This window comes from Narcine bancroftii, chromosome 2 (assembly GCF_036971445.1).
Source record: "Narcine bancroftii isolate sNarBan1 chromosome 2, sNarBan1.hap1, whole genome shotgun sequence".
Taxonomy (NCBI): Eukaryota; Metazoa; Chordata; class Chondrichthyes; order Torpediniformes; family Narcinidae; genus Narcine; species Narcine bancroftii.
This window is the reverse complement of record NC_091470.1, coordinates 48718949-48733186: the sequence shown is the minus strand read 5'-3', so window position 1 is coordinate 48733186 and position 14238 is coordinate 48718949. Positions and strand designations below refer to the sequence as shown.

At 39.3% G+C, this 14238-nt stretch overlaps 1 protein-coding gene across 2 annotated transcripts in view; it reads left to right on the top strand.

Moving 5' to 3' along the window:
- Positions 1-14238, top strand: part of ryr3 (ryanodine receptor 3) — a 448180-nt gene that overhangs the window by 106435 nt on the left and 327507 nt on the right. For both annotated transcript variants that reach the window (XM_069916619.1, XM_069916620.1), the window contains exons 15-18: positions 1877-2051; positions 7507-7642; positions 9964-10059; positions 12247-12365. In XM_069916619.1, the coding sequence (XP_069772720.1) occupies positions 1877-2051; positions 7507-7642; positions 9964-10059; positions 12247-12365 (526 nt within the window). The remainder of the gene's footprint in view (positions 1-1876; positions 2052-7506; positions 7643-9963; positions 10060-12246; positions 12366-14238) is intronic.

Here is a 14238-nt window from a genome sequence, read left to right as displayed (position 1 = left end):
GTCGCAGATTTATGAAAATTTACTCCCATGGAATGTTAGGAAGATAAAAGTCATTGCTGTTAGCTCAATCAGAAAATCTATTTCTTTTAAACTGTTTCCATTCCTCTTCCCAAGTCGATCACTGGGGGCCAATCAAATCATATTAAATCCTGTTAATTATTTTCAATCAAATGCACATCTTCTCCATTGTCAGGATTGATTATTCTAGTTTCTCCATATATTCCACTTCATGCACTCCCATTACACTGCCTCTGACGTACTTTGGTTTATGCCACTTCCAACCATGTGCTTCATTGTTTCCTCCTTGCTGTATTCCTGACCTCCTCCTTCCATAAATTTCAAACTGATATGTGGTATGAAATGTTATTTACTTATTTGTATTTTTTTTTGTCTCAAAGCACATTGAGAATAAATTCTTAATCTTTCTTTTCAATTCTTACTGTATCATCACCCATCCTTACTTAGTAATCTCCATAATCTTTGAGTTCTGATCCTGTCTTTCATATTCTATTTCAGTTGCCGCCTTCCTTCCATTTTGATGGCACAAATTTTTTAGGCAAATTCTTTGACTCTCATTCTTTAAACCATTAAAAAAATGTCTTCAGTCAAGCTCTTGATTGCTTCCATTACTCTCCCACTTTAGGGCAATATTATTTTGCCTGTCATAAAATTATTTTTGATGTCTCACTCTGTTTATGATTACTTTGTTAAATAAAATGTAATTTTCTAAAGCAAAAAATACTGGAAATACTTGTCAAAGAGCATCTGTAGAGAAAGAAGTGTGATTAAATGCCGTTGACCTGACACATTAACTTTTTCTACCCTGTTGTGTGTTGTCTGACTTGCCAAGTGTTTGGATTCCTGCTGTTAAAGCACAAACAGGACCTTTGGCCTATCTTATTTATACTGACCAAGTTGCCCATCTATGCCAATCTCATTTTCCTATGTTTGGCCCATATATCTCTAAACCTTTCCTCTCAAAGCGCCTGTCTAACTGTCTTTAAAACTTTGTCACCTCTAATACTTCCATTGGCAGATCATTCTTGATATCTACCACTGCCTATGTGGAGAAAGGTGCCCCTCAGGTCCCTTTTAAATATTTCTCCTCTCACTTTAAATCTATACCCTCAAATTTTCAGCTCCCCTACCCAGGAAAAAAAGTATATTTAACTTTTCAGTCACCCCTCAGCCTCTGACATGTCAGGGAAAATAGTCCCATCTTATCTGGCCTCTACTTTAAACTCAAGTGCTCCAATCTGAGTATCATACTTGTGAATCTTTTCTAGTTAACTTTTTTCCAATAGCTGGGTGACAATAATTCAAAATATATTCTCACAAACAAGTGGTATGCTTGTAACATGACATCCCAATTCCTGTCATTAATGCCCTGTCCAGTGAAAGTAAGTATGTCATACCTCTTCTTCACAACCCTCTACTGCAACACTCCAGAGTCATTTACTCTGCAAGTCTTGACCTGATTTAACTTAACAAAATCCAACATCTCGCACTTGTCCAATTTAACTTTTCATCTGTCATTCACTTTATCATTTGATCAAGATCTCTAAGACTCAGTTAACTTTCTTCACTGTCCACTATGCCACCAATTTTGGTGTCATTTGTAAACCTACCAACCATGCTAACTATATTGTCATCATTAACATAGATGACAGATGACAGATGACAGTAGACCCAGTGGTGATCTCTGTGGCATACTAAGAGTTGCTTGCCTCTAATATGAGTTTCGGCCCTCTACTCCCACCATCCATCAGTTCTCATTTCAAATTTCCAGCATCTGCAATGTTTGCTTTTGCATTTTATTTTGCATCATCCTTTGTGATTAAGTCATGAGAAATTACTCACAGGCATATTTCCGCAGGGGTCTCGACTGTCTTGGTAAAAGTGGATCTGTCAAATTACCCATAAAAGAAGTTCTGGAAGCCTTGCAAGACCTTATCATTTACTTCCATCCACCTGAGGAGAATTTAAAACATGAAGATAAACAATACAAATTACGATCTATCAGAAACAGACAGAACCTATTTAAAGAAGAGGTAAGAAATAGCAGCAATATTGTATTATTATTCCCTTGCTTTTTAACCCTTATATTTAGTCATTCATTTTTATTTAATCTCCAAACATTGGTGTCAATTCCTGTGCATTTCATATTGCATTGAAAAAAGTTATCCAGTTGCTTTGAATATTGTCTTAAAGCTCTCACGTTGGTAATTGTGAGAAGAGTTGCTTTAATTTGAGTCTGATATGAATTGAATATTTTGTGTTTGATTGGATAAATGTAACAAGGTGTAATGTAATCCCCTATATCAACATGATGAATTTGATAGAATGACAGTCATATGAGACAAATGTATATAGTCAGACCAGTCTCTCACAGAAACATTTAAATTCCTTGGTTTGATTGGAGTTTTTTAATATAGCTCCAAAAGAAAGCCTTTTTGTTTTGGTCATTTAATTTATTACTTAGTGTTTTAGAGAAAATCTGCCAAATACCGGTAGTACCCTGAATTATGAATTGGACGAACCTCTGAGTTGCCACTTGATCTCTCTTAAATCTCTCCACTTCCCATCTTAAACCAATGCCTTCTATTCTGAAATCTGCTGCTCCAGAAAAAATATTGAACATTCAATTTCTTTATGCTGCCCATGATTTTATTTACAGTACCTCTATATGGTCACCCCTTAGCCTCTTGCGCTCTGGAGAATAAAGATCCAGATTCTTACAATAACTCAAGCCCTCAAGTCCCAGTAATAGCCTGATGAATTTCTGCTGCACTTTTTCCAATCTGTGGAGCCACAGAAGATGGGTGAGGTCCTAAGTGAACATTTCTCATTTGTATTTCCTGTGGGGAAAGATGTGGAGGTCCAGGAACTTGGAGAAGTAAATAGCAATGTCTTAAAATAAGCCACATTAAAGAAGAGGAGGCGTTAGATTTCTTAAAATTTGTAAAGATAGATGAATCCCCAGGACCTAATCCAGGGTATCCTTGGACATTGGAGGAAGCCCTAGTAGAGATACTTATATCATCATTAGGAACAGGTAAGTTGCCAGAAGACTCAAGGGTGACTAATGTTGTGTCTTTATTTTCAGACAATCCAGGTAAAGACAAGTCATTCAGGTTAATGTCAGTCATGGATAAGTTACAGGAGGGCATTCTGCAGAGACAGGGCCTAATTCCATTTGGAAAAAAACAAGGACTAATTAGGGACAGTCAACATGGTTTTGTGTATGGGAAATTGTGTCTCTTGAAATTGAGGTGTTTTTTTTGAAGAGGACCAAGAAGATTGATGAGTGCAGGACAGTAGATGTTGTCTAGAGGGATCTTATCAAGTCATTTAACAAGTGTGGTGTAGCACTAGCAATTAACCATATTGGACTAGAAATAGTGATTAATAGGCTTTAATCACCATAAATTATCAGCACGTCTCATATGCTACTGTCCCAATTCCAAGGCAGGTACTGAGGGATGGATTTGGGCATAACAGCCTTTGTGGTGATTCTGAAGGGAGGAGTCACAGGTATAGGGGCGGGCCTGCCCATACAGTACATTCATAAAGACAGTGCTAATGGATATACAGTGGTTCCACCACATATAGTAAGCTGGTCTACAAGGTCAGATAGCATGGGATTAATGGAAAGCTGAAAAATTGGATGCATGATATGTTAAATGGTAGGAGACAGAGGGTCATAGTAGAGGCTTATTATTCAGATTGGAAATATGTGACCCATGTTATGCTGCAGACAGCTGTATGAAAGAAAGATTGCAATACAGTTAACATTTTCAGTTGACACCAAAATTAACAATAAAAAATATTATCGAAGATTAAAATAGGAAACATGAAAATGAAAGTGGCAACACAGGTAAACAGGATGGTGAAGAAGTCTTTTGGAACTTTTGACTTTATCAGTCAACCGACTGAGTACATGACCAGGGATATCATGTTGTAAGACATTGATGAGACTCCATTAGAGTCTTGCATGTAGTTTTGGTTACCTGGAAATAGAAAGATATCATTAAGCTGGAAAGTGTTAGAGGAGATTCACAAGAATGTTATTGGGACTGGTAAGCTTGAATTTAAGGAGAAACTGGATAAGCTAAAACTTTTCTTCCTGGAGCATTGGAGACCAATTGGGAACCTTGAAGAAATAGATTAAGTAAATAGTCATTGTCCATTTCCTAGGGTGGAAGAATCTCAAAGAGAAGGGCATTGATTTAAGGTGGGAGGTAAAAGATTTATAAGGAACATGTAGAACACCATCGTTACACAGAGGTTGGTGGGTATATGGAACAAGCTGCACAAGCATGCGGTAGAAGTTGGAACAATTGCAATGTTTAAAAGAAGTTTAAACCAGCACATGGATAGGAAAGGTTGAGAGAGATGTGAGCTGAATGGAGACAGTTACGTGTAATTTGATTATCATGGACAAGTTTGACCAAAGCACCTAATTTCATGCTGCAGAAATCTTTAACTGAATTTCCTGTGTGACAAATGAGAAGTAAGATTAAAAAAACAACATTCCTAGGACATGATAAAAACAAAACTAGATGGCAGGGCTCTCTTTATTCAGAATGACAGAATCAGAATTTATTGTCATAAACAAGTCATGAAATTTTGTTTTGTGGCAGCCTCATAGTGCACATGTTCATATTGCAATCATCTTACAACATTACTGTAATTTTTTTTAAATGTCAGAATAATATTGCACAAAGAGTAAGGCAGTGTCTATGATTCATTGATTATTCAGGAATCTGATGGCACCAGGGAAAAAGCTGTCCTTGTGCCACTGAGTGCTCATCGTTAGGCTCCTGTACCTCTTTCCTGATGGTAGCAGAGTGAAGAAAGCATGGCCTTTGAGGATAGAGGCTGCTTTTTAAGACATTGCCTCATGTAGATGTCCTCGATGGAGCAAAGTCTGGTGCCTGCGATGTCACCAGCTGAGTTAACAACCCTCTGAACCCTCCCTGAAATAAAGTTAGCTTGTGATGCTTTTGTTCAGCTGAGAAGAAACCTACAAGATTTGCATCCCACCTCTCACAAAAACAAACAAAATGTGACAAAGATAGAATTTCTCTTATCATATTCAACATTATAAGTTCATCATTTCCTTCTTGAAATGTGGTTTATACCAGTAATAGATCACAATTCATTACAGGCACTTTTTGTTCTGAATTTGGTTGTACTTCATGAGTGCAAGGATGAACTCAGTATGATTAGAAATTAGTCTTTGAACCAGGATTCACCTGTGAATCCATTGAATAACCTCCCTTATGATCATTGCAGAATGGGATAAGCACCTTCCAAAATAGAGACATATCTATAAAAACTGGAAAGTTAAAAAATTATTTTGATGAAAAGCTTTAAACAAAGCAAATAGTCATGTCATCATGAGCATTTCTAAGACCAACGATATTATCAGAATTGTACATTGAGATACAGTACTGGCAGATGACTATCGTTTAGTATGGAGGCTAGTTTTAGATCATTGATTTGAAGATCTGACCAGCCTACCTATTAGCATTGTAGAGGCAACTTCAGAGTGGATTGAGTCAGAAACTTTATTGAATATATCTATAGATTTTCATGAAAGAAGAAATCACGATTTTCTACTTGATATCGTAATCATTTCACAATCTTCAAATAATCAAAGATGTAACATGACCTGTCCAAATTGGAGAAGGTAATCTGTCTCAGAAAAATTGGTTTGGAGAACACCATTGTTCAGGCAGGTTTGTCATTGAAATTGTTTCTTCTAAAGGTGAAGGTAGAAAGGAGATTAGGCCTGTGGGGAAAGTTGAGCAAAATTCACGAGCCTATGGCAAGACTAAATTCACACCAACTGATTGTTTGGAAAATAATCTGATTTTTAAAAAAGAAAAGAAGGGAGGAAGTTTTGTTTATTTCCATAAATCAATGTACAATGTATGATTGGATAACAGGAACAGGAGAAGTAAGTTGAACAATGTTGTCATTGATGATCTAGAAGACACTTTATGTACACACTTTAATAGTGCTGTGAGTTGAGTCACCACTCCTCACTGTTACTAAAAATAAACATCCAAATCACAGTCTAAAAATGAAAAAAAAATTTAAATAATTTTGCCCTTTTGCAAGAGATGGTGTGTTTTGATGGATTAACAGTGATGGGAAGTATATGATCTCCGTTAGTTATAAGGGTCTTGTGTCTATTAATCCTCAAGCATTTACCTCACTTCTGTATTTAGCAGCATGTGCTCATTGAACAAGTAGATTCTGTGGTGTCTCTGACCCATAGTGTCACTTCAAATGGAATGTAAGGAAGTTGATGTCAGAAAAGCAAAAATCACACAAGTACAGCAAATTGGAAGGACCCACAGAGGTGGCAGGCAATTGGTGACTTGAGGCGAGGAACCCAGGCAGGAAGTAGGCTGATGGAGACTTTGGTTAAGGGAATCACACCAGGCTGCAGACTGCTGGAGACTGGCTCGAAACTTGCTAAAGAGGTATCGGAATCGGGATGCAAAAGGGTGCCGAGGCCATTGAAGGGTTTCTAATCATGTCAGATGTTTGGATCTGGAGCTTAGGTTTCCGATGGTTTAGATGACTCTGTATGGCTGTGGAAACTAGAAGCAAGCCCACAGACACTTGATGACTCTAGGGGTATTCCCTTTTGCTTCTCTTTCTCTGACTATAAGAGCCACTTCAGGTAATTTCTGCCAAAGGCAAATCTGCCTGCCTTACAGCAGACAAAAGGCAATCTCGTAATATGACACATTTTATTGTATGACAATAAATGGAATCTTGAGGTTGATTTGCTTACATGTGGTACTGTAGAGGACCTTTACTCTGTAGGAACCAATGTGGGAATATTTAAAAATCTGTGGCAGCAGTTGTCAAGCCTATAAAACGGTTCTTGTTCATTTCAAACTCTATGAAGCATGAGCAATATTTTTGAACTGAGCTCATGCTCAACTAAAACACAAAGATTGAGATCAAAGGGTTTTACTCTGAGAAATTATTTTCAGCAGGTTTGGTTAATTTCTGATTGATAATTTCACAGATCTTGATAGAAATCTTTAAAGCAATAAAGCCAATTAGACAAATAATAACCCAACTTTGAACTGTGCTCAGCTTTAAGGTTGGTGCTTATTTTGAACATCCTGACACTGGCACCTTGCCTGACCAGGCAAGTGAATGATGTTTACTTTTGCAGTATCAAATTACTGTATTCATTGCATTATTAACACATCTAGAAGATGCTTCCTCTTGAATGAACTAATGTCACCATCTAATATATTGAGTTCTGAAATTTCAGTGTTCTGAAATTGTTCCTTTCTTAAGTGGCATCATGTTATTAACTAAATATATGGCATAAGCAATGTAACTACCATAATTAATGTTTTTAAGATATTATTCAGAGTAGAAATAGGTTGTGTAATGTGAAGATTATCATCACGTATTCATTTCTGCTATTTGTTGATCATTTTATTCCATTTCTCTCCATTATATCAGGCAATGCTGAGATTGGTTTTGAATTGCATTGATCGGCTAAATGTTTACCACAGTGCAGCACATTTTTCAGATTTCGCCGGCAAAGAAGTTGGAGCAGCATGGAAGGATATCTTGAATTTGCTTTATGAACTACTAGGTAAAATTTTATGAAAAATGTTAATATGCATTGAAAGGAGATGACGGATGTATTGGAACAGTGAATTTGTTTCATTTGTCTCAGAAATAATGAAAACATGCATTCCAAGAATATGAATGGCCCTTAGTGAATTAGTTTTAACTAGTTTTCTATATTCTTTGCAAAATCCTTTTATGCTCTATATGGAAATTGAAAATCAAAAACAAATCTGGAAAAAAAAGAGCTTTGCTGTTGAAAATTGGCTTCATCTGCTGAGCAACTTTGCACATATTTTTCAGTGACTTCACCTGTTAAGAAACTCAGTTAATTTATCAGTGATATTTTCATTCTTCCTTGCACTTATTGCTGACATAGATCTCCCCACAAGTGGCATCTAGAGTAGTACAACGCCCAATGTTTTTCTGCACTGAAATACACAATCTTACAGGTTTGAAACCCAACAGTTTTTATATTGGAGCAAAACAGTCAGAGTTTACTCACTCTATTTCATCTAAGACCATGCCATTTAATCAACCATTTCTCAAATTGCATTCCTTATCTTCACTAAAATCTATGAACTCCTCCAATCTCAAGTGCATCTTAACTATTTTACCCATATGAATCAGGTTATAGGAACTCTTGGCTTCTGGTCTCTTGAAGCTTCATCTCTAGACCTCTGCCTCATCATACAGTTTTCTGATCACCATTACATTCAGGACACAATGCCAACTCCATCTTCCAGGAGGTGCATTTTAACTTGATTAGAATTGGAGCTGGTGAAGCTTTGAATGGGAATTTCCTCAATTACAAGTTCTCCTAAAATATACATATTCATGTTCTTGCCCCAACCTTTTTGGAAACCTTTTGCCAGTCATATATGGCTCCAGTTTATCTGACTCTATGAATAAAGATAAATTCTCCAGAGGACAGAGTTCTTGACCAGGCAATGTAGGACTTGCTGGCCCCCGGGAGGATTTGTCACAACATTTCCACCTCCCCATTATTGGAGAATGCATGTATTCAACAGCAAAAATTCCCTCCATCTGGAGAAAACTTGATAGTTTTGTTATATATCTCTATACTGGCTGCAATGATTGCACCTGCTGGGTTTCATGTTGGAAGCTGCAAGAAATTGAGCATATCCATAAATTCTTCAATTCTAATTGCTGGTTAATTTCCTCCAATGACAGCACTCTCTGTGAATCTAAAGATGGCCACCCCAAAGTTGTCAATGGAGAGTAACCAGGACTTCAGGGTCAGTGATGCTGGCCTGAGAGAGGATGCTGACACTCTGCAAAATCATCCAAGCAATTACACCTAATGAGGGACTGCATGTGTTAGGTCTAATTCTGATGAATATGAAAGGGTGAAGACTTGAGAGACCAAATTTGAGGGCCTTAAATCTAAGATGTTGGATGGATATGTCGACATTAAGAAACACAATAAGAAGCTTAACAGAAATGCCAATAACCCAGCAAATATCATACCTGGGTATCTAGTACCCGGCAAAGTTGTTAAGAGTCAAGCCAAATATGTATTGAAGGGGAAGTAGGCTAAGTAAAGAAGAAAATGGTAAATAGAAGGATATGCTGGATGAGGGGTGGATAAATTACATTGAGAGAGGCATAATTGGAATGTGATGGTTTAGAACTTCGAACAGTGCAGTAAGGTCCTCTGGCCCACAATGGCTGTGCTGAACATGATGCCATATTAAACTAAAACTCTTTTGCCTGTGCATGATCCATATCCCTCTATTCCATACTTATACATGTGTAAGAATGCTTCTTAAACTCTACTATTGTATCTGATTCCACTGCTACCCCTGGCAGCCTATTTTAAGGCACCTCCTACCTATGTGAGAAAAAAAATTCCCTGCATATTTCCACACTCACCTTAAATGTATATCCTTGACTTCTCCTTGAAACATTCCCCCACTTCCCTTAAATACATGTCCTCTAGGACTTGATGTATTTACCCATGACCAGAATAAATCAAAGGTAATAGCTCCTGTTCAAAAGGAAGCAACAACCAAAGTTAGTCAATGGGGTCTGGAACAGTAACAACTACAAGATGTAGTATCTGTACAAAAGGGGACAGTCCTTAAAAGAAGACTGGTACTTAAATTTTACTGAGTACAACTGTGCCATAAATGTAGATATGAAAGTTACTCACACTGTAATATTTAACATGTAATTATCATGTGATCATGGTTTACCCATAGTGCATGAAGCAGTTGAATGTAATGGAAATTTATCTAATTCTATGGTTGTTGTTGTTAGAGGAAAATTTGTTGTGAGGATTTGAAACTTTATGGGTCCAATTCTTCTGATTATTCTTCCCAGCTGCTTTAATACGTGGTAACCGAAGTAATTGTGCCAAGTTTTCGAAAAACTTAGACTGGTTAGTTAGTAAATTGGACAGACTGGAATCTTCATCAGGTAATTAATCTTTCTTTTTGGATGTGAATTCAAAATCTATTGAATTTCATGATGAATATTTTTTAAAACAATGAAAATTTAAGTGGAATTCAAAATACAACACATGAACTGGATCACCACCTGAGCAGTTATTCTACAACTGGGGTCTAATACAAATAAGCCTGATTTTCTCACCCCAGTAGAGTCAAGTTGAGATTATAAAAAGATCTTACCCACCCCCCCCCCCCCGCCCCCCCACATCAACAGAGCATGTTTCAGATTTATTGTCATAGTACATACAACCCTGAGATTCCTTTTTCTGCAGGCAAGGCAGAATAACCACTTATTGGTAGTGCAAAAATAAACTGTACACAATGGACACATGTAAACAATTTAAAGGACTGTAAAGACATAATGAATGTAAACAAATTGACTGTGCAACACAGAGAGAATAAAAATCAATAAAATGCACAAGTAAGTGTCCTTAAATGAGTCCCTGATTGAGTTTGTTGTTGAGTCTGATGGTGGAGAGGTAGCAGCTGTTCATGACCCTGGTGGTGCGAGTGTTGTGGTACCTATTACCTCTTTCCTGATGGCAGCAGTGAGAACAGAGTGTGTGCTGGGTGGTATGGATCCTTGATGATTGCCCGTTGATGTTCTCGATTGTGGGAGGTTTTGCCTGTGATGTCCTGGGCTGTGTCCACTACCTTTTTTTGGAGGGCTTTATGCTCATGGGTATTGGGTGTTCCCATACCAGACCAATCATCTGCTACTCCACCTGATTTGTCAGTGAATTTATTAAGTTTCATCCTCTACAACTTTCTTAGTCAATGCAATTAGGATTCAAAATGGTGGCACTCCCAGAGTTGCAGTAATGGCAGTGATGCAGCTGGTATGGACCTGTCCAACAACCCAGTCCAAAAGCTACCAGCTACCAGCTCTGTACAGGCTTTAAATGATTGTGGTTTTATTTAAAAATACTGCAACTGTGGGGTCTGCGCCCAATATTATAGTGGTTATGATTGGCAGTAGCCATGAAGGGTTACAGACTCCGGGAAGGGGAGAACTGGTGAGGGCATTAGAAAATAAGGAGACCACCCCCAAATTGAGAAAGAGAAACAGAGGAGATGACTCATGGGACAGTGACCACAGCAGTGGACCAGTAAGGGACTCTGAGGCTGAGGAACATTTAGGTGACAGGTTGTTGGTGACTTGAGGTGAGGAACCCATGCAGGCTGTGGGCTGCTGTTTACTGTGGTTGAGGAATTCACACCTGTGAGTTGACTTCTGGAGACTGCTGAAGAGGTATCAGGTAATAGAACTGCGATGCAAGAGTGTGCTGAGGGCACTGAATGGTTCCTGATCGTGTTGGAGGTTAGGATCTGGAGCAGCTTGGACTGGACTTTGTGTGTCTGCAGGGACTGCAGAGGTTCTGGAGGCAAGTCCATGGGCACACGTGAACTTTCTTTTGCTTCTCTTTCTCTGACCATAAGAAGCGCTTCGAGAAATTTCTGCCAATGGCAGATCTGTCTGCCTTCCGGCAGAAGAAAACAAATTTTGTGTAATTATCTCTCTTTATTACATGACATAAATAGAATCTTGAATCTTGGAGTTTTTTGAGTTTAGGTCAAATTTGTTGAAGTCCTCCTTATCACGTTTGATTCCTGTAAATGTAAAACTTGTATTTTTGAACATCAGACTTTCACTTGCCTCAAAAACAAGTTGAAGTTCTCCTCCTGGACATACCTTCTTAAGGATAGGATTTTGTGAGGAAAACCTTGCGAATTGATTAGCTTTCCTATTCAAGCAGTCATTTGCATCTCTTAGTTTTCAAGTCTTCCTGTTGATGGTTTTACCTTTGTGTGTGTCTGGCATATTTAGATGCTGTGGTCAACTTGTCTCAGTGCTTTATGAGAGGAAGTCCTGGTGAACTACGTTTGTGTTCTGTGCTGTGGAAAATATATTTTCTGAACAATTAACATATTAAGAAGATGCCTGTAACTAAGTGGGCTCCACACACTAAGATGCAGCTCTCTCCACAAAATGAAACGGAATGTGACAAAGCATTATACTTTGCTTGACTTTCTTCCAGACAGCAAACCCAATGAATCAGTGTAACTGACTTCACAATTCATGAATGTCATCTAAGTTATTCAGAGGTTTGTGTATGATCTTCTCATACTCTTTCAATTCAATCCTTTGACCTAGGTATCCTAGAAGTACTGCATTGCATCTTGATTGAAAGCCCAGAAGCTCTTAACGTGATCAAAGAATGCCACATCAAATCTATTATTTCATTACTTGATAAACATGGTCGCAATAATAAGGTGCGTACAAGATCTTTGACTTAAGCATGGATGAGCATAAATATTTTGCTATGAGCTGGGATTGATTGTGGATAGTGTCATTATTTTACTCCAGAACCTAATTAGTTCCTATATGGAATCTCAGTGAAAAATGGCCAATTAGCTTACAAATAATTAAATTTTTGAAGCAAATTGAAATAGAGGAGGCTATAGTGGAGGCAACATCTTCGACCCCGTTTCCTCCCTGATATCAGGGATAATTAATTATTTATATATAACTGATGCTGCTCAGCCTGTTCAGTTCTTCCAGCAGATTGTTTTATTTGCTCTGGGTTCCAGCATCCACAGTCCTGGTTATTTTTTTTTGTCTGGAAAGCAGTGGCATCTGGGTCCTAGCCTGAGCTTTAGTAAGGCCACCCCTAACCTTGCCCCCCTGCCCCACAGCCCCCACCCTGCATTGAATAAAGTGAAATTGTTCCATTTATTAGCCTATGGGCATGATGTCCTCACATATTCTAAATGGATCTGCCGGGTATATGCTGGGAATATACCAGTTGATGTTTGGTTAGAGGAGGGGAAGAAAAACTTACAGAAACTGTCTGCAAACCTAATAATTTGAAAAGTCTATTTAGTAACAAAGGATAAATAAAATCTAAAAAAAAATCAGTCTCGATACAAAATAACGCAGGAAAAGGGGAGTTTTTTTTTAAAAAGTAAACCTCCTGTGAGTGATATGCATGAGCCAAGCTCGCTGCAGGAGGCAGAACTCAGGCGCACATACAAATCCGAGCATTGATTGACAGGTAGCTTTGGGAGCAGTGGAGCCCAAATTGATGGATGGGACTGGAACCCTGCTGCTGATTGAAGTGAAATTTAACCTTGAGAGCCCATTCAATCCCTCTGCTGTGGTTACACAGCCCTTACCTCAATCTTCAGTCACCATTTGACCAATTCCCAGATCTCCATACCTCCCATCCACCCCGTCTACTCTCTTCCCCCCCATCTGATTCATGTGTCCCCACATCACCCCAACCCTCCATCTGATGCAATTTGTCATTGATTCCCACATTCCCAAGCAGACACTCGTATACAACATCTGTCTTGCCCCTCACTCTGTAGTCAGACTGGAGCCAGACCAGTTCAGTTTCCTCGCTCAAGACCAAGGGGAATGTACCTCGCAAAGTGGCACCTGCAGCAGTTGGGAGATGGAGAGGAGCACTGATCTCCTCACTGGGCAAACCGGAACACTGTGCCTTCAGGCCAGAGTCAACCCTCGTGATGCCCTGCCTGTGACAGAGAGAACCAGTGTGATCCAGAGAAGGAGCAGGAGGTGCTGCTGCCCAAGGGGAGCAAGTACCCAGGGGCAATGCCATGACTGAGATGGCACTGGACAAAGGGGATGAAGAAGAGGTGAGGGCATTCGGTACAAACCTCCAACATCCTGGTGGCCATCATCCTATGCATGAAGTGCTTGATATCCTCCTGGACACACAAAGTAGGAGTTGACCAGCAGACACTGCTCTTACAGCACCAACAGATTATGCAGCACCCACTCGTCATGCAGCAGGCTGGGGTAAGGCAGTGCCCTCCTCATCGCCTCCACCGCAGCACAGCAACACCATGGCTGGCGCAGGAAAGGCACAGAGGGAGAACAAGCTGTTGGCCTGGATCAAGCTTGGCTTGGGAGTCGGATGCCTCAGGGCGTGCTGAGACAGGGAGTGGCAGCCCCTGTTCCGTCAATGAGCGCTGGCCAGATGGCAAGGCCACGCTACCACATCAAAGGCTGGCTAAGGAAAGTGGGGAGGCCGACGGTAGGGGAAGGTACACATACATACATATCGGGGCAGGCTCATTAGAGGTCTCCAATTCGGCAGCAAGCTGGAGTCCCAAATTG